At 50.3% G+C, this 18814-nt stretch overlaps 1 protein-coding gene across 4 annotated transcripts; it reads left to right on the forward strand.

The window, feature by feature from the left end:
• Positions 1-758: 758 nt before the first annotated feature.
• On the forward strand, positions 759-18376 carry ilf3a (interleukin enhancer binding factor 3a). 4 transcript variants are annotated; one of them, XM_056587054.1, is made up of 20 exons: positions 759-863; positions 1664-2053; positions 3593-3707; positions 4725-4936; positions 6050-6218; positions 7060-7222; positions 9101-9192; positions 9960-10055; positions 10535-10646; positions 11031-11128; positions 11391-11499; positions 11613-11759; positions 12133-12323; positions 13024-13146; positions 13607-13738; positions 14699-14863; positions 15652-15769; positions 15891-15929; positions 17207-17632; positions 18221-18376. In XM_056587054.1, the coding sequence occupies exons 2-20, from the start codon at positions 1932-1934 to the stop codon at positions 18340-18342; spliced, it is 2751 nt and encodes a 916-aa protein (XP_056443029.1). In that variant the 5' UTR covers positions 759-863; positions 1664-1931; the 3' UTR covers positions 18343-18376. The 4 variants fall into 4 exon arrangements, with proteins under 4 accessions (XP_056443029.1, XP_056443028.1, XP_056443032.1 ...); XM_056587053.1 differs by having other exon boundaries at positions 768-870; XM_056587056.1 differs by having other exon boundaries at positions 775-870; positions 1667-2053.
• Positions 18377-18814: the final 438 nt, after the last annotated feature.

Genomic DNA, 18814 nt, shown 5'->3' on the forward strand with positions numbered 1-18814 from the left:
AATTGAATATGAGTTGATGCCTTGTTTAATTTATTTCATCTGTGTCTTTCGTCTTACCATGTCGGGAATTGTTCCCAGACATTTGTCCTATGAACTAACTTACTGTACCGACAGCGATATATTGTATACTTATACTGCTATATATGCTTATTAGAATTATATATATACTTCTGACAAATGTACGTATTGTAAGTCGCTTTGAATACAAGCATCTGGTAAATGTCCTAAATCTAAATTGGCCCAATACTGAGGCTGTGTGCAATTGTGTTTTTTGTACTTGTATCAATAACTTCTAATGTTCCAGACTCAATAAAGCTCAATAACGAGGCAAAAATGACTTGTTTCTCAACATGTATTTATCTCTATTAAATCCATCCTCAGACCAGATCTCTGGTCCAGACCATTTTCAGACCAGATATCTGGTCCAGACCATTTTCAGACCAGATCTCTGGTCCAGGCCAGATCCCATCTTCAGACCAGATCTCTGGTTCAGACCAGATTCCATCTTCAGAGCAGATCCCTGGTCAATACCAGATCCCATCTTCAAACCAGATCTCAGGCCCCGTCCACACGGAGCCGACTTTTTGGTGAAACCCCATCTTGTGCGTTTCGGCCGACCGTCCAGACGGAGCCGGCGGATCCTATGCCCGAAACCCCAGATTTCTGATACTATGTCCCAGAGTGTTTTGAAATATATCCGGACCTATGCGGTTTCGTGTTAGGATTCGTGCGGACGCCTGAAACGCAAACGAGAATAAACGAACTCAAACCCAGGAAACCTCAGCCCACCTCCTGACGTCATCACTAGGGGACGCCACTAACACAGACAAACAACAAATCGAAAAGGGTTTCTTTACAACTCGGTAAAGGGTGAGATTGCATTCAGTTCAACATTTCACACAAGTATAAACAACCCTCGGTTCTGAAAGAGGAAGAGAGTTCGCTGTTACGGGACCGGGAAAGCCTTCATTTCAACTATTTCTGCTGCTAGCTCTACTAGCCTGCTAGCCTCGGCTGGAGCTTAGCCTACTAGCCGTCGCTAAGCTACTCCTAGCCCAGTGGCCTTCTACTATCCTACTTTATTACCCTTAACATGTTAAAGGGATTGTCTCTAACTGCAGTATTTATCTAATTGGAGTAAAGAAGTATTTGCAAGAACGAGGTTACTGTTTCTGTTCAACACAATGTGTTTGGCATAACTAGCAACAACCAATAACATGTTTCTTGTGCATCTCATGACCTCATTGAACAGTATTGACAACAACATGTTTATGATACAACGTTATTATTTACTGGCAACCTGGATTTATCAACGTTTCTCATTACTACTGGGGCGGCATTTGGCTCAGGTGGAGCGAGTCGGCTGGTAACCGGTAGGTTGCTAGTTCGATCCCCGGCTCCTCCTAGCTGAGTGTCGAGGTGTCCCTGAGCGAGACGCCTCACCCCGACTGCTCCTGACGAGCAGGCTGTCAACTTGTCTGGTTGACTCCGCCGTCGGTGTGTGAATGTGTGCATGAATGGGTGAATGTTGGGCAATATTGTAAAGCGCTTTGAGAGGCCACTGGTTAGAAAAGCAATGTGAAAATGCAGTCCATTTAACATTTATCGTTCACTACATTGAATTGATGGTATTCATGTGGCGTCCATCCTTCTGCTCTCCCAGCAGGTGAAACTGGTCCACACCTGAAGTCATACCCCTGCCCCACCCAGCAGGTGACTCCGTTCCACGTTGAGCCCCTGACTCCAGTCCACACTGAGCTCCCGACTCTGGTCCACACTGAGCTCCCGACTCCGGTCCAGGTTGAGCTCCTGACTCCGGTCCAGGTTGAGCTCCTGACTCCGGTCCAGTTTGAGCTCCTGACTCCGGTCCAGGTTGAGCCCCTGACTCCGGTCCACACTGAGCTCCCGACTCCGGTCCACACTGAGCCGCCATGGACTCCGAGGCAGCCCCGCCCTTCCACGTGTGGGACGAGGGGAAGGCCTACGAGGAGCTCCTGTCCTGGGACAGTCTGATCCAGCAGGGCCACCGCCTGCTGCCCCACGACTTCAACAGGTACACAGTACTACACATGAGTACACAGTACTACAGAGTACTACACATAAGTACACAGTACTACAGAGTACTACAGAGTACTACACATAAGTACACAGTACTACACATAAGTACAGAGTACTACACAGTACTACACATAAGTACACAGTACTACACAGTACTACACAGTGCTACACGGTACTATACATAAGTACACAGTACTACATAGTACTACACGTAAGTACAGAGTACTACACAGTACTACACAGTACCACCCATAAGTACACAGTACCACACACCACTATACAGTACTACACAGTACTACAAGGTACGACCAAGTACTATACATAAGTACACACACAGTACTACACACTACTACACAGTACGATCTAGTACTACACATAAGTACACACACAGTACTACACAATACTACACTGTACTACACAGTACTACACATCACTACACACAGTACTACACACCACCGCCCAAAGGTACACAGTACTAGGGCCAGACCGATATTGATTTTTGAGTGCCGATGCCGATTATTTTCAGAGAAAAATTACGATTACGATTTAATCGGCCGATAAAAAAAAAAAAAAAAAGCATATAAAATAGTTTTTGATACCTTAAAAATACTTTAAACACTTTTGACGAATATGTGAATTGAATGCAGAACCTTTTGAGTGTTTTAGAAAACATTTACAGTCAAAAATGAGTGTAATGTAAAATAAATAAATAACTCCCAATGTGCTGCGCTCGTGAACAGTGACTAACACGTGCGTGCTGAGCAGTATGGTCTCACCGTTGGAGTCTACAGTATAACAAATTAACATGGCCTGGGACCTAAAGAAAAACAGGCACAACATGCTCAAACAACGCGTCTTGTGTACATTGGTGGGGTGAGCGCGCAGCTGCCTGAGCGAGCGTGCTTTCATGTTGTACGGTAAAATTCAATCTCCTCTTTTTTACTCCAGCTAAAGTTGTTAGTTAGCAAGGCGAGTAGGAGCGCACTCTGCAGGATACTAAGCGCAATAACATTTAAAAAAAAATAATAAAAAAAAATTAAAAAAAATCGGTTGTAATCGGCGTCTTTTTGGCCGATGCCGATTATTTTCGAAAAGGCTATAATCGGCCGAATAAATCGGTCGGGCCCTACACAGTACTACACTGTACTACACAGTACTACACACAGTACTACACACCACCGCCCAAAGGTACACAATACTACACTGTACTACACAGTACTACACACCACCGCCCAAAGGTACACAGTAGTACACTGTACTACACTGTACTACACACTGTACTACACTGTACTACACTGTACTACACTGTACTATGCCATCTGGTGATCAGTTCAAAGTGCTGCTTCATAGATTAACATATTATTATATTAGACATTACAATATGTACAACATCTTCTTTTATTTTGGTGGAACCAATAACCGATGTCCAACCTCACCGTCAGACTGTCACCGTGTTGCGTACGGGGAATGGGTTAACCTAGTGATGGTTAGTGCTTGGCACTTGTCTCTATGAACATCCTTACTTCATTCATAGGTACGAGGACCTGCGCTACTGGTACGACTGTCTGTGCTACGAGGAGGAGCTGCGGCAGTACCACGACTACATCGCTTCTATAGAGGAGATCGAGGACTTCCCCTCCCATCATGAGGTTCGTCCGACAACTTGTTAATATTTCGGTTTTTCAATTTGAATCAAACTCGTGACGTTAGCCTACTGATCCAGGAAGCTCCCAGTTGTTATTTCTGCTTGTTTCTTTCCACCCTATTTTTCAATGTGTCCTTCTTCTACTTCCTGCTTTATTGTTTATTTCCATTTGTTCCATGATTACTCACTTCCAGTAGGAACATGTACAAAAGGACAAATACATATATAGACAAAGTAAAAAAGATGAACGTTCTTCTAAATTAAACCTCAACCGCAGTCAAATGCCTTTTAGAGAAAACTAATACATTTAAGACATGCATTACATTCTGGATCTTGTTCCATCCCTACTTGTTCATTCCCATGACTTATACTTAGCTTTGGCACCGCAGGGGTGGAAAGAGCTCCCTTCCATCGTCAGGACCGCAGATCGCTCACTAGAACTAAAGACTCAAGACACTCCTGTTAAGAGTTCAGCTAGACCCCCCCCCCCCACCACCGCACCCCTCTTACACACTTACTGCATGTTGTACGACCTGGCACAAATAAATAGTCCTTAGCATCGTGTAGCATCTTATCCTAGCTATCTCTGTTGTATACGGGGAGTGGGTTAACCTAGTGATGGTTAGTGCTTGGCGCTTGGTTCTATGAACATCCTTAGTGACACCGACAGAGATATAGTGTTGTTCCTCTTTCTTCTGACAAATGGACTTATTGTAAGTCGCTCTGGATAAAAGCGTCTGCTGAACTCCCTCAATGTTATTTAGGGATTTCTTTTCATCAGCTTTAGCCGATACGCCGATACCGTTTTTCTTGAGCCGATATTTGGAGCCGATTCTGCTTTAGCTCCCTCAATTTACAGGAATAAGAAATGACACAATGATGATATCAAATGTTACAAGTCTCAATTTAAAGAAGTAATATTTCTTGAACTATCTGTAAATCATGCCGGGATTTTTATTTTGATCGAATTGTATTGGCCCTTATATCTGTCGATCACTAATGTTCCCTCCCTCTACTCCAGGCCCCAGCCCCCCGCACGCCCCCCCTGCAGCCCTACGACCGGCACCTCATGGCCAAGCACTCCTCGGTGTACCCCACCTCGGAGGAGCTGGAGGCCGTCCAGGTCATCATCTCCCACGTGGAGTGCGCCCTGAAGGCCGTGTCCGACACGCTGGACGAGAAACCCGCCGCCGAGGAGACCCCGGAGGCCGAGGAGACCCCGGAGGCAGAGAGGTACAGACCCCCGGAGGCCGAGAGGTACAGACCCCCGGCTCGAGGGCCGAGGTGCTAGAACACCCTCTCACTGGAGAGAGTGAGAGGGATAACGCTTTGGAGCAAAGGGACATCATCTCATAGATTCCTCTTTTATTTCTAGATTATATTTTGGGCATTTTTCAAGCTTTATTTGACAGTACAGAGTTGGAATGGGGAGACAGAGAGAGGGGGAGGGGGGGGGAATGACCTCCAGTAAAGATCCACGGGTCGGACTCGAACCCGCGACCACTGCAACGAAGGCGGCGGCCAATATGGTACACGCTCTCTCCACTACGCCACCGGAGCGTCCTAGATCCCTCCTTTCATTGTCCTCCTTTATCGTACCGTATTGTACCGTATTAACGGTCATAACTACATGACCTCTTTTTCAAGTGCACAGATTTAATCATTTGAACATTGCCGGTCGGCATACTCGTTACTTAAGATGTGAGGGAAGTTGTAACTAAATCCTGAGTAACAACTTGTTTGTGTCAAACTAGCACTTAACTAAACTCGGGTTGCACCTTCAATACCTAAATCATGTTCTAACTCGTACCAAGTTGAACTGCGCAGGTTTATTTTCGCTTCAACGTGACGACAACTAGGGCTGGTATTGCCAGGTACCTCACAATTCAATTCGATTCGATTCTTTAGGTCTTGAATCGATTTCGATTTGATATTGATCAGAAATACCTAAATATTATTTAGAATTAACCATTTCAAAATGAATTAACCATTTCATTGTGCTTTAACTAGCAAAAAGGGAATACACAATGTGTAGTATTGTTCCTGAGCTAAACTTGCAGCATAAAAGTAATAATCATAACATGGACAAATGTAAAAGGGCATGTCCATTTAGGCATACTCGCTTCTAGATTACAATGAGTACAAGTAAGGACTGTACTCATTGCATACTCATTGTACTCCAATGAGTATGCTTCTTTTTTTATTTTAATTATTTTAATGGAAATAGATTTGAGAACAAATACATTTTAGTGCGTTGATGAACCGATATTTCTACCCAGCCCTAACGGCAACCGAGCGGCGCCGAATCTGCCCCTTTGTTCACACCTCTGTCCCCCCCCCCCCCAGCCCGGAGGCGGCGGAGCGCGTGCTGCGGGGGGTGATGCGGGTGGGCCTGGTGGCCAAGGGGCTGCTGCTGACGGGGGACCTGGACCTGGAGCTGGTGCTGCTCTGCGCCCACAAGCCCACCGGGGCGCTGCTCGGCCGCGTGGGAGAGCTGCTGGACCAGCAGCTGCAGGTAGCGTGACGATTTCTTATATTCCGTCGGCTGATTGAGTGCGTTTTAGTATTCTCCACGAACCGACTCGGACCTCGGATGTGACGTCATGGCCACACTTCAAGCGTTTTATTATGTTTTGCTCGGTCGTTTGAGAAAAACATGGACGCCACCCGGAAAGCTGTTGTCGCGGTAGCATTGGCAGAGTACCGGGCGCTCCAACATAGGTAGGCTGTAGGCCATAGGCAGAGATACGGACGCAGTAAGGTATTGCAGTAATAATATTGATTGAAATTGCCATTTAAACCACCAAAGCGGTCCAAGCACAATGAAAACAGTTCATACTCCAAGTCACACTGGGCGCAGCCATCTTGAATTCTGTCTCGGTATTTTGCTCGGTCACCACTGAGTTCAACGGAGATGGCGAGTTCGCCGTCCGAGGAAAAGGGGCGTGTTAGTGCGTGTCGCTAGGCAACGTCCGAGGACCTCCGAGACGGATGGATAATAAAACGCAGCATTAGCTCAGGAGGTAGACGGGGGGGGGGGGGCGACTTGTAACCTGAGGGTTGCTAGTTCGATCCCCGGCTCCTCCTAGTATCCAGAGTATCGTGGCGCCTCACCCTAACGTGGTTGACTCCGCCGTCGGTGTGTGAACGTGTGTGTGTGAACCGTCACTTTGGATAAAAGCGTCTTCTAAACGCCCCAAGTGTAAATGTCGACATCTGATGTAACATAAATCAAGGTGACGTGTCGATTGACTGGCCTCAAGTAGTAAAGACGGGCCCCCCCTACGGTGAGCCGTACGGGGTGCTGCCCGGGTGTGCCCTCACTGTCCCGCGCCGTCGCGCGTGTCTTCCACCAGGTGGTCACCAAGGACAAGTACGAGGTGATCCAGAGCCCCGAGGAGGCCTCCATCGTCGTCAGGAGCACCAAGACGCTGGTGTTCACCCTGACCATCCACCTGACCTCCCCGCTGATCCGCACGGAGCAGGAGGCCCCGCCCAGCGAGGCCCCCACTGACCCAGGTACGCCCCCCCCGGCCCCCGGCTCCAGCCCGCCTCCAGCCCGCAGAGTCCCTGTACGGCTCCACTGACCCGCCACCTCCCCCCGCCCCGCTGTCCTGAACCGTGTCTGCTGTCCCCCCCGTCCCCCCGTCCCGTCCCGGACCTCAGTGGGGCCCTACAGGGACTCGGGCCCCTTGTCCTCGTTAGTGGACTGGACCAGGGGCCCCGTGTCTCTCTTGAGGCCCCAGTCGTCGCCCTGCCACACGGCCGCAGCAGTGGTGAACGATGCATTGCTCCTGATGTGGTGACCGTAGCTCAGGCCCCTGGCTCCCCACCTGTGCTCAGGTGCAACGGGAGGACATGTTTTGAGAATGGGGGGGGGGAGAAAAAAAAAGCGCGAAGTGCATGGATTTTATGCAGAAGTTGTACATCTGGTTCTAACTGCAGCAAAACTGATGAAACAAGAAGGGAATAGCTTTGGCCTCTCCTCTGGCTCTGGGGAAATCCTGGGTGAGTCGAGACGCAGGCAGGAAAACCTGAGGTGCAAAATAGGGTTGGCGTGCAAATGTGTGGACGAATGGTCTGTATTAGAGATGTTCCGATACCATTTCTTCATTCCCGATACCAATTCCTGAACTTGAGTATCGGCCGATGCAGAGTATATACCGATATACAGCATGTAGCATTATAACTACTAACAGCACTTACTGTCACCAGTGTTCTTTTCAGAACCAGATAATTTACATTTATAATCTATAATTTTAATATTTTATATTCTTGTAGTTAAGCATGAGCATCGGGGTTTCTCCGACTTGGCAGCTCGATCGCTCGCAGGTCGGAGATGAGGCGGTTCCCGTTCCGACTTTCCCCCTCCGGCCGTTAGCGACCGCAGCATCACACCGTAGTGTTTGAGGTTCTCTGCCCGTGTACTAAATGAGTCACGTGATGCTTCGGATCGGCCCATAGACTTACATCGTACTCGCCGATAACCAATGCTGCATTTTAGACCGCATCGGAGGAACTTCTAGTGGTGGTATCGGTATTGGAACAACTCTAGTCTGAATGTGTTTTAATTGACGTAGAGCAGGAGGGATGACTGCGCTATCAGTTTTGCTGCAGGGCGGAGCAGACTTCCAGATTCTTTAAATGGTTCTGATTTACAACTGATTGCCTTCTAGTGTGTTAAGTTTTTAGGGACGCTGGACCTTTGACCAACTGGACACGCTGTCTCACGACGGGGGGGGCAAAGCGGCAGACCCAGGACAGAGAGGCTGAGGCCAGGGGAGGCCTCTCCCCCCTTTACCACCAGGGGGAGACCGGCACACATTGGGTAGACAGGCTCAGCCAATAGGCACACAGAGACAGACACACACAAACAGACACACACACAGAGACACACACAGAGACAGACACACACGCAAACAGACACGCACACAAACAGAGACGCACACAAACAGACGCACACACACACACAGAGACACACACAGAGACGCACACACAAACAGAGACACACACAAACAGAGACACACACACACACACAGACACAGAGAGAGACAGACACAGAGAGAGACAGACAGACAGACAGAGACAGACAGACAGAGAGAGAGACAGAGAGACAGAGAGAGAGAGAGAGAGAGACAGACAGACAGACAGACAGACAGACAGACACAGAGAGAGACAGACACAGAGACAGACAGACAGAAAGAGAGACAGAGACACACACACAGACAGAGAGAGACACACACGCACACACAGTGTAAAGCAGGTAGTTGACCACCCCCTGGGCTCCCCTCCCCTTGCTGTCGATGCTTTGGGGATGCTGGCGCTCCCTGCGCTGCAGACAGACGCGCCCCCCTTGGTCAAACTGTACCTTGTCTTCTTGCTCCACCTCGTCACTAGACACGCAAACGGTCGTCGACCCGCCGGACGTTCTGGACAGGCAGAAATGCCTGAGCGCCCTGGCGTCCCTCCGCCACGCTAAGTGGTTCCAGGTTTGCATCCCAGTCCTTTCTTGTACTCCAGTAATGTCTTTACACCTGTGCCTGTTCCGTCCTACCGCTGCAGCTGTTGAGAATAGGTGGTGCGTAGAGCAGGTCTGACACTTTTCAGTCCCGTAGATTTGAGTTTGAACACGGAAAGTGCACATGCTTGTGTAACAGTCCTCTCAGCGTTGATAAACCTGTCCCCAGTTCCTCTGTTTATGATGGGGATGGCCATTAGCACCAGGATCCTCCTCACCCTCAATACCCTTGGTTTGTATCCACGGGTTCAAACGAGCCAGCGGTATTGACCTTTAACCCCAGAGTATACGGCTGCCCGATTATGGAAATAATCGAAATCACGATTACTTCGACGATCCCTTTTGAGTTTGAAAACTTGATGCATTTATTCAGCGTTTGTTTCCAAACTGTCCAGACTGTCACTGAGGACTTTGAAATATCTCCTTTAAAAAAAAAAAAAACAGCAGAAAGATAATGTTCAAATTCAAAATAATGTACATATGTGTATCCAGCTGTTCTCATCAAACTTTTAATGAATAAAAAAAATATGTATAGATCAACAAAAAATAAATAAATGAATAAATAATAAACATTTCAACTCGATTTATATTAGTTTGGATGCCCAAAAATTGAATAAGTGCACATCCCCCCCCCCCTTGCCTCCAGGGCACTCTGAGTTCAGATCAAGGTCAGGCTGAGGTCATCTGAGGTCAGTGACGGTGACCTTTGACCTGACCTGTCACTGCTTGGCTTCGCAGGCGAAGGTCAACGACCTGAAGTCCGCCGTCATCGTGATCCGCGTCATGAGGGACCTCTGTAAGCGCGTGCCCGCCTGGGCCCCGCTATCGGGATGGGTAAGAGACGCTCGCTTTGCACCAGCGCTAGCATTAGCCTTAGCCTTAGCCTTAGCCTTAGCATTAGCATTAGCATGAGCAATTACAAGCCGTTTGAAAGTCGGATTTTCAGCAGGCTTGCAATGGTTAATCACACTCACACGTGGTGGCATAATGTAACCCCTTTAAGATAGCATTTTAGCACACTAGGGTATTTATAACCCTAGTGTTTATAGCATAAGCTAGTGTTTATAACATAAGCTAGTATTTATAAAATAAGATAGTGTTTATAACATAAGATAGTATTCATAACATCTATTCGTCATTTAAGAAATTCTAATAAAAAAAAATTGCATTCATTTCTTTTTTCTTTTTTACATAACGTTAAAGGTTTGTAAAAATGAATGAATCCAGCTGTAATTCGACTAAGCCATAAAGGGCTTTAGCAGACCATTGTGTCGTCTGTAGCCGCAGTGTTCCTCTTGTGTTCCCGTCTCCAGCCGCTGGAGCTGCTGGTGGAGAAGTCCATCAGGACGTACGAGCGACCGATGGAGGTGGGGGAGGCCTTCCGACGCGTCCTGGAGTGTATCGCGTCCGGAATCCTACTGGAAGGTCGGTCATCGTTATGGCTTCACACAGGGGGGTCACGGCTAGGAATGCCAAGCCTTGGGGTCAAGTGTTGGGGTCGTGTGTGTGTGTGTGTGTGTGTGTGTGTGTGTGTGTGTGTGTGTGTGTGTGTGTGTGTGTGTGTGTGTGTGTGTGTGTGTGTGTGTGTGTGTGTGTGTGTGTGTGTGTGTGTGTGTGTGTGTGTGTGTGATGAAAGTGATTCTCAAATGAGTCTTGGAGATGATGATGACGAGGCCACCTCTGTCGTTAGATTTGTGAATTTTTGTGTTAGATTAAGCCTTTCTCTTCTCCTCATTGACATTAAGAGTTATGCATGCAGTCTGCTTGTGTATAACTTAAGACGGTGTGTGTGTGTGTGTGTGTGTGTAGGCGGCCCAGGGATCAAGGACCCGTGTGAAAGAGAATCCACGGACGCCATCGGCCACCTGGAACCCCAGCAGCGAGAGGAGCTCACAGCGAGCGCTCAGGTGAGTCCAGCGCCTCGAAGGGTTGCAGGAGAACTCTTGATTCTAGACTTGTGTTAACTTTAGGGCATTTGGCCGACGCTTTCATCCAAAGCGTCTAACAACGGTTCGCACACACACATCCACACACCTGTGTGGATGTGTGTGTGGATGTCAACCAAACATCGCGACGGCCAGCTCGTCAGGAGCAGTTAGGGGTGCCTTGCTCAGACACCTCTACACTCTGTGTCCGCTAGGCTGACACCTCTGTGCATTCCCTCCCCAGCACGCCCTGCGTCTCTCTGCGTTCAGGCAGCTCCACAAGGTGCTGGGCATGGACATCGTGCCGGTCCGACCCCAGAGGCTAACGGGAGCCAACATCAAAGACATCAAAGGTGCTTCGCTCGCCGCTGCCCTCAATAAACCACACGTTTGGTCCGCCTCGACCGGGTTGGAGCCCGCGTCCTGCGGTGAGATCCGTCCCTAATGAACCCATTGTTGGCTCCAGCCCAAATAGAGCTGTCCGGGCCGCTGAAGACGCCGGTGAAGAGGGCGTTCCCGGAGATGGAGAACCCAGCCGATGACCGGCAGCTCAACAGCAAGCAGAGGAAGTTCCTCAAGTTCCAGAAGCACAACCGCTTCGACAGGAAGTCCTGTGAGCATTAAGTATAGCATATCGTATGTAGTTAGTCCTGTAACAGTAGGATCCTTCCTTAAAGGGGTTTTACATTTTATATTTAGGGAATTTAGCCGACGCTTTTATCCAAAGCGACTTACAATAAGTACATTTGTCAGAAGAAAGAGAAACCACAATATATCTGTCGGTACAGTAAGGATATTCATAGAACCAAGTGCCAAGCACTAACCATCACTAGGTTAACCCGTTCCCCGTATACAGCACAGATAGCTAGGATAAGACGCTACACCATGCTAAGTACTATTTTTAAGTGCCAGGACGTACAACATACAATAAGTGACAGTGATGCCATGACCCTCCCTGACCCCATGTGTCCCTGCTGACCCCCCAGTCTCGGACGACCTCTGCATGAACGCTGTGATGCGGCTGAACCAGTACAAGCCGGGGCTGGACTACCGGCTGGTCTCCCAGGTGGGGCCGGTCCACGAGCCGGTGTTCACCATGGCCGTGGACCTGAACAGCATCACCTACGAAGCCACCGGCCCCTCCAAGAGAGTGGCCAAGCTCAACGTGGCCACCAAGGTGAAGGGAGGCCCCTTATGTCTTCTACTGCACGGTCACTCTGATCTGAACCTGTAACGTTCTTCAACGGTTGGGAGCAACCTGACTTAAAGGTGACCTATTGTTCCACCAGGTGTGAGTGTGATTAGCCGTTACAAGACGTTTTGAAAATCAGCCTCTTCTGACATCACATGTAAGCGTGTCCCCATAGATGTATGTTGGATACATGAGCAACGTTTGCTACGGTCCACTGGGTAGGCTGGTAGGCTGATCTATCGAGCGTACATCTAGGTGGACACGCCCCCTTGTGACGTCAGAAGAGGCAGATTTTCAAAACGTCTTGTAACGGCTAATCACACTCACACCTGGTGGAACAATAGGTCACCTTTAAGATTGAAATGCTCTCCAGGAGATGGAGTTGGTGAGCAGTAAACAACAAGGCCTCAGATTTATCTTTGCTCAATGCACTGTATTTTGGACTGCATCTATACAGCGTCTTTCTAATCAGTAGCCACTCAAAGTGCTTTACAATGCTGCACCCCTTCATGCACACATTCACCCCCCCGACGGCGGAGTCAGCCACGCAGGGCGACAGCCAGCTGGTCAGGAGCAGTCAGGGTGAGGCGTCTCGCTCAGGGACACCTCGACACTCTACCGCTCACACGCTCTACCTCCTGAGCCCTGTGCCGCACTCACTGAGCACCGTTTCTGTCCGTCCCAGGTGCTGCAGGAGCTGGGTCTGCCGACCGGGTCGGAGACCAAGCCCAGCGAGGGTCTGGTGGAGGGAGAGGGGAGCAAGGCGGCGGGCAGCGCCTCTATCGCCTCCGCCGCCGGATCAGAAGACGTGAGCGTCTGTTAGCTCTCTTAGCCTGTTAGCTTTGTTACCTTTGTTAGCCTGTTAGCTTCTTTAGCCTGTTAGCTTCTTTAGCCTTTTTGCTTCTTTAGCTTGTTAGCTTTGTTAGCCTGTCAGCTTTGTTAGCCTGTTAGCTTTGTTAGCCTGTTAGCTTTGTTACCTTTGTTAGCCTGTTAGCTTTGTAAGCCTATTAGCTTTGTTACCCTGTTAGCTTTGTTAGCCTGTTAGGATTTGTTAGCCTGTTAGCTTTGTTACCTTTGTTAGCCTGTTAGCTTTGTTAGCCTGTTAGCTTTGTTAGCCTGTTAGCTTTGTTAGCCTGTTAGCTTTGTCGCGTCGAGGGCCGACGTGGTGGTGGACGGCTCGGTGGATGATAACGTTGTTGTGTGTTCTTCATCCTCCTCCTCCTCCTCCTCCTCCTCCTCCTCCTCCTCCTCGTCCTCCTCCTCCTCAGGGCGTGGCCGGCCCCATCCTCACCAAGCACGGGAAGAACCCGGTGATGGAGCTGAACGAGAAGCGGCGCAGCCTGAAGTACGAGCTGTCTGCCGAGACGGGGGGCTCCCACGAGAAGTGTTTCATCATGGAGGTGGGTGGTGCATGGTCCCTCCGGGCTCTGCTTCAGAACCAGGAGAGCTTGTCTTTAGTATATTCACCGCAGCTCTAGTCACATGCCAACTAGGGTTAGCGTGGTATACGGTATTACTGGTGTTACCGGTGTTGAGGCCAACACCGATACTCGGTGTTGCACACCGGTAACACCAAGTTTTTTTTTTTTTTTTTTTCAGTAAAAAAAAACAAATTCAGTAAAAATGAATAATATAATTATAATTAAGAAAATTAAAATGTGTATAATAGGCCACAGTTCTGCTCTGCGCAGGAGAGAATTGGCGCGCCGAGAATTGACGCACTTCCTTACAAGACTGGTAACCATAGCATACGTGAGCTCCCCGCGCTACGGCCATCTGGAGGCGCACAGAGCTTTTGGCCGTGATATTATGATATATAAAATTATATTATACTATTATTATATATAGAACGTTATAAGACGCAGAGAATTGGCGCGCTGCCAGCCGCTGTCACCGAGTGTGAGAGGAGAGTTGACGGAGAAGATGGCGGTTGACCTATAGTTTCAAATAATACCGTTTATACCGGTAATACCGGTGTTGACACGAGCGTATTACTCGGTGGGAAAATGTCCACACCGCGGCAACCCTAATGCCAACACCTTTAGCCTCCAGCCTCAGTCTCAAGGCCTGTCTCAAGGTATGTTCCTAAAAGCCATGAATAAAGTTGACCTGGGTTCTGTAGACCATCGATGATGGTCTACAGAACCCTGAAGCATCCAGGTCAACTTTATTCACGGCTTTTAGGAACATGCAGAACACAGTGAAGTACAACACAGAGAAGGACTATTAAGCAAACGCACAATGTGGCCTCCAGAGTAGGACGTTGAGCTCCTCCGGAGGGTTCTAGCTCCTCCGTCTCTCCGCCGTCGGAGCCCCTCCAGCCCAGAGCTTCATTGGGTCGTGGTCTTTGGTCTCCTCAGGTGGAGGTGGACGGGCAGAAGTTCAAGGGCCGCGGCTCCAACAAGAAGGAGGCCAAGTCCTACGCAGCGCTGGCCGCCCTGGAGAAGCTGTTCCCCGACTCGGCAGGGGGAGCCTCGGCCTTCAGCAAGGACTTCCCCAAGAAGAAGGTCACCTACACGGACATGGTACGGTACAAAGACGGGGTACTGTACCCTGACATGGTAGGGTACAAAGACGGGGTACTGTACCCTGACATGGTAGGGTACAAAGACGGGGTACTGTACCCTGACATGGTAGGGTACACAGACGGGGTACTGTACCCTGACCTGGTAGGTTAGAGACGGGGTACTGTACCCTGACATGGTAGGTTATAGACGGGGTACTGTACCCTGACATGGTAGGTTAGAGACGGGGTACTGTACCCTGACATGGTAGGTTATAGACGGGGTACTGTACCCTGACATGGTAGGTGAGAGACGGGGTACTGTACCCTGTCATGGTAGGTTAGAGACAGGGTACTAAACCCTGACATGGTACGTTACATTACACAGAAGAGGTTCACCTACCCTGATGAGGTGGGCAGTACTTTGTGAGGACTGGCATCCAAACAAAGTCATTCCCGATTTTTGTGTCTCCAAAAATTTAAAATATTCGAAGGAAACTTTTTAACATAAAATTTATGTTATTTGATTTATACACAATGCTACATTGTTTTATATACTACACTTTTTGACCTGTTAAATAGTGTGCGTTCTTGTGATATAATATTATTAGGTTCTTTGATCGATTAATGATTGGTTGTGATATAATATTATTAGGTCAGGCTCTCTGATTGGTTAATGACCGGTTGGCTCCTCCTACAGCACATCCCAGGTTCAGCTCTCTGATTGGTTAATGATGGGTTGGCTCCTCCTACAGCACATCCCAGGTTCAGCTCTCTGATTGGTTAATGATGGGTTTGCTCCTCCTACAGCACATCCCCGGGTTCGGGACGATCAGGGGAATCCCGTCGGACCCGGGAAACCACCCCTGGAAGGGGCGAGGAAGAGGACGAGGAAGGCCGTACTCCAGAGGAAACCAGTACAACAAGAGTAAGAGTTGACCCCCGCCGACCTGTCGAGGTCAACGCTCACCGTGACCTCACTAGGGTACAAGCTGTGCTCGCTTCCGTCTCAGGGAAATTTACCTGAATTCTCCTTTTTTATTCTTTAGCAAACTACAATTATGGGAACACTCCAGGTGGAGGCTATTGTGAGTGTTGTTCCTTCTTAACACAGACGCACTACGCCCTGGAAAGAAACAAAAACACACGCACACAACACAAGCCTCACGTCTAGAACTGAAACACACACGCACATAAAGCGCTGATTATGGTTCCAGGTTCACGCAACGCAACGAGCACGCAGACGCTTCGACGCAGTCGTGAACCTTTGAAGAACACCTATTATGCTTTTTCGACTTTTATGACCTATAAACGTTGTTATAGTGATTTATAGTCATGTTTAACCACACTAAAGTGTCAAATAATGACACACATTTAGACGTATTCCCTGCTGACCGTCTGGGTTGGCTGTGCAGAGCGCTAAACAAACACTAGGGGCGCCGGTCGCCATTCACTTGTTCAAATTTCCGGGATTTATCTACGTAGAACAGTCCGGATTTTCCATGTATGGTAATGCTGCAACATGCTCTTCCGGACGGTAACCAATCACAACGGAGTGGGGTTGGCAGGAGGGGGGCGAGGGGGCGGAGAAGGACGAAGCCGAGAGTTGACGATGAGATGAGAGGAAGAGTTTCCCGAAAATCGACAGTTTCTTGTGCTGTGATTCGTGTCAGGTTGCTCTATAGGAGTCATTAATAAGAAATGAAGACCAGAAAAGTAGTATTATAGGAGATCTTTAAGGTGCTTGCACACCGCCGCGCGGCAACCGCCCTGATAGCCGCCTCGCTGCCGGAGGGTTCAGCGCGGCGGTGTGAAGGGCCAGGCGTCTTCAAATCCGGCTGCTGCTGCTGCCGCCGAAAGCTTCAGCACGGGGGAAGCTGAGCGGTAGGGCGAAGTCTGCGCGTTCACGTGGGCGGCGACCGCTTCCTGGTCAACAGCCGCTTTTGAAACCGCCTCCCGTCTGGCGCCCTGCCCTCGTCGGAGGGAACGGAGGCGGCGAGCTGCCGCGCGGCGGTGTGAAGGCAGCTTTACGGCTCCGCGTCGGGTTTTAGTGAGCGGACCAATCACAGCCCTCGCTGCTGCGTCGCCTCGACGGACGGTTCGACTTTTTGGGAGGCGCACGTCCGGCCCCGGCGGAGGACGCAAGGAGGGTCCGCAAGGACGTAAGGGGTCCGAGACCCCCCTTGCGTTGTGTGAACGTGGGACCGTAATCAGCCCGTAACACACACCCCACGACCCCGTCTGGAAACTAAAGCACGCACACACACAACGACGCCTCCACCACTGCACCTCATGGCCCCCACCCCCCCTAGCCCCACCCCCCCGGGTCACCTCAGCCCCTCTGACGTTACCCTCTCCTCTGCAGCCTCCGGCCCCCCCAAGGGCCCCCAGGCGGCCCCCGGCGGAGAGGCCCCCCCCCCCTCCGCTGCCGCCGGCGGCTACGGAACCTTCTACCCGGACGCGGGCTCCTACACCTACTCGGCCCCCCCGGTCTCGGCCCCGGCCCCGCCCCCCGCCGCCGCCGCCGCCCCCCCCGCCGGCCCCGCCCCCACGGCGGCCGCTGAGCCCACCAGCTACCACTCGATGCCCCCCCCCGCCGACCAGCAGAGCCCCTACAGCTACGGCTACGGCGAGGAGAAGAAGAAGCAGCTGACGCAGATGGCGCCGCAGGGTGTGGCTCCGCCCCCGGGGGCGGGGCAGCAGGGCGGGGCCCCCCAGGGCCAGATGGACTACTCCATGTACAGCACGGCCTACCCCAGCTCGGTGACCGGGGGGCAGAACTACAACTACGGTGAGTCCCGGTAAACCACACCTTTTACCCTACATGCCCACTGCACCGTCAGTCAACGGACGTGGGAAGGCGTGGCTGACGGATGGGGGAGTAGTCTTTGCAGAGGCATCCGTCAGCCAATCAAATCGCTTCGCCGGGTTCTTCCCGCTTCTTCCTGCTTGTTGCGAGGCAAGATGACCCGCTTTCCCGCTTTCCTGTATCGTCAGAGCCCGAGTCGCGCCACAGTGCTTAAATTTGCATACGTGATCCGATTGGATGACGGATCCGTCGCTGCCGAAAAAGTTGAAAATTTTTCAACTTTTTGACGTAGCCAAAGGCTCCAACGGAACGGACAGATCCACAATGCATTGCGCGTCCGTCCCCATTCAAAGTCAATGGGGATCAGTCAACGGACGGAGGTAGTGGGCACGAGGCGTTAGGGACCAGGGTTCATGTGGAGGGGTCTGAACGTAGCCCCCGGTAATCATAATCATGAGTTGAGTCCTCTCAGTGTTCTGAGCTGTGAAATAAATACAATAAAATATGCATGTTTGTTGCTGACTTCATAAAGACTGACCTTTCACCCCCCCCCCCCCCCCCCCCCCCCAGGTTGGTCGGGCCAGGCATCCTGGCAGCCCCCCCAGCAGCAGGGCTACGGGGGGGCGTACCCGGACCAGGGGGGGCAGAACGCCGCCACCTACCCCGGGTACGGGCACGTGAACTATCAGTGAGCGGCTCTGAGCGCTGACCCCCCCCCCCCCCCCCCCCCCCCACATCCCTCCGCCCTGAGGAACCCCTCTAAAAGGAACCGCTCTAAAAGGAGCCCAGCCCAGTGATGCTCGTTCCTCAAAGAGCCGGGACGCGAACCAGTCCACCAGCACTTCCTGGGAGATAATTTTAGCTTCAGTTCCTTTTTATGCTACGTTTTTATTATTTTTAACAGTGCTGTTGTTCTTTTTTCCTTTTTACTCCTCGTCCTTAATGCACACGTAGGTCAGACGGTGTTACAATGTGAAGCCTGCGTCAAATCCCGAACATTAGCGTTTTAACTATTATTTAACGACCCGTCCTGTCCTGTATGTTGACATGAATGTAAAGGTGACTGTAAAACATTTCTTCTGTTGTGTCTTTTTATAAATGTCCTTTGTATCTGCGCAGGCTGACCTTTGTTTCCAGGTTGTGTACTAACCTGCTCCACGGTGG

Source organism: Gadus chalcogrammus, chromosome 3, assembly GCF_026213295.1.
Source record: "Gadus chalcogrammus isolate NIFS_2021 chromosome 3, NIFS_Gcha_1.0, whole genome shotgun sequence".
In the NCBI taxonomy this organism is placed as follows: Eukaryota; Metazoa; Chordata; class Actinopteri; order Gadiformes; family Gadidae; genus Gadus; species Gadus chalcogrammus.

Coding starts and splice junctions, on each gene's coding strand:
- ilf3a (XM_056587054.1), top strand. CDS start 1,932: ATGGACTCCGAGGCAGCCCCGCCCTTCCACGTGTGGGACGAGGGGAAG. Junction 10,647..11,030: donor GTCCGGAATCCTACTGGAAG/GTCGGTCATCGT, acceptor GTGTGTGTGTAG/GCGGCCCAGGGATCAAGGAC. Junction 13,147..13,606: donor CCGCCGCCGGATCAGAAGAC/GTGAGCGTCTGT, acceptor CCTCCTCCTCAG/GGCGTGGCCGGCCCCATCCT.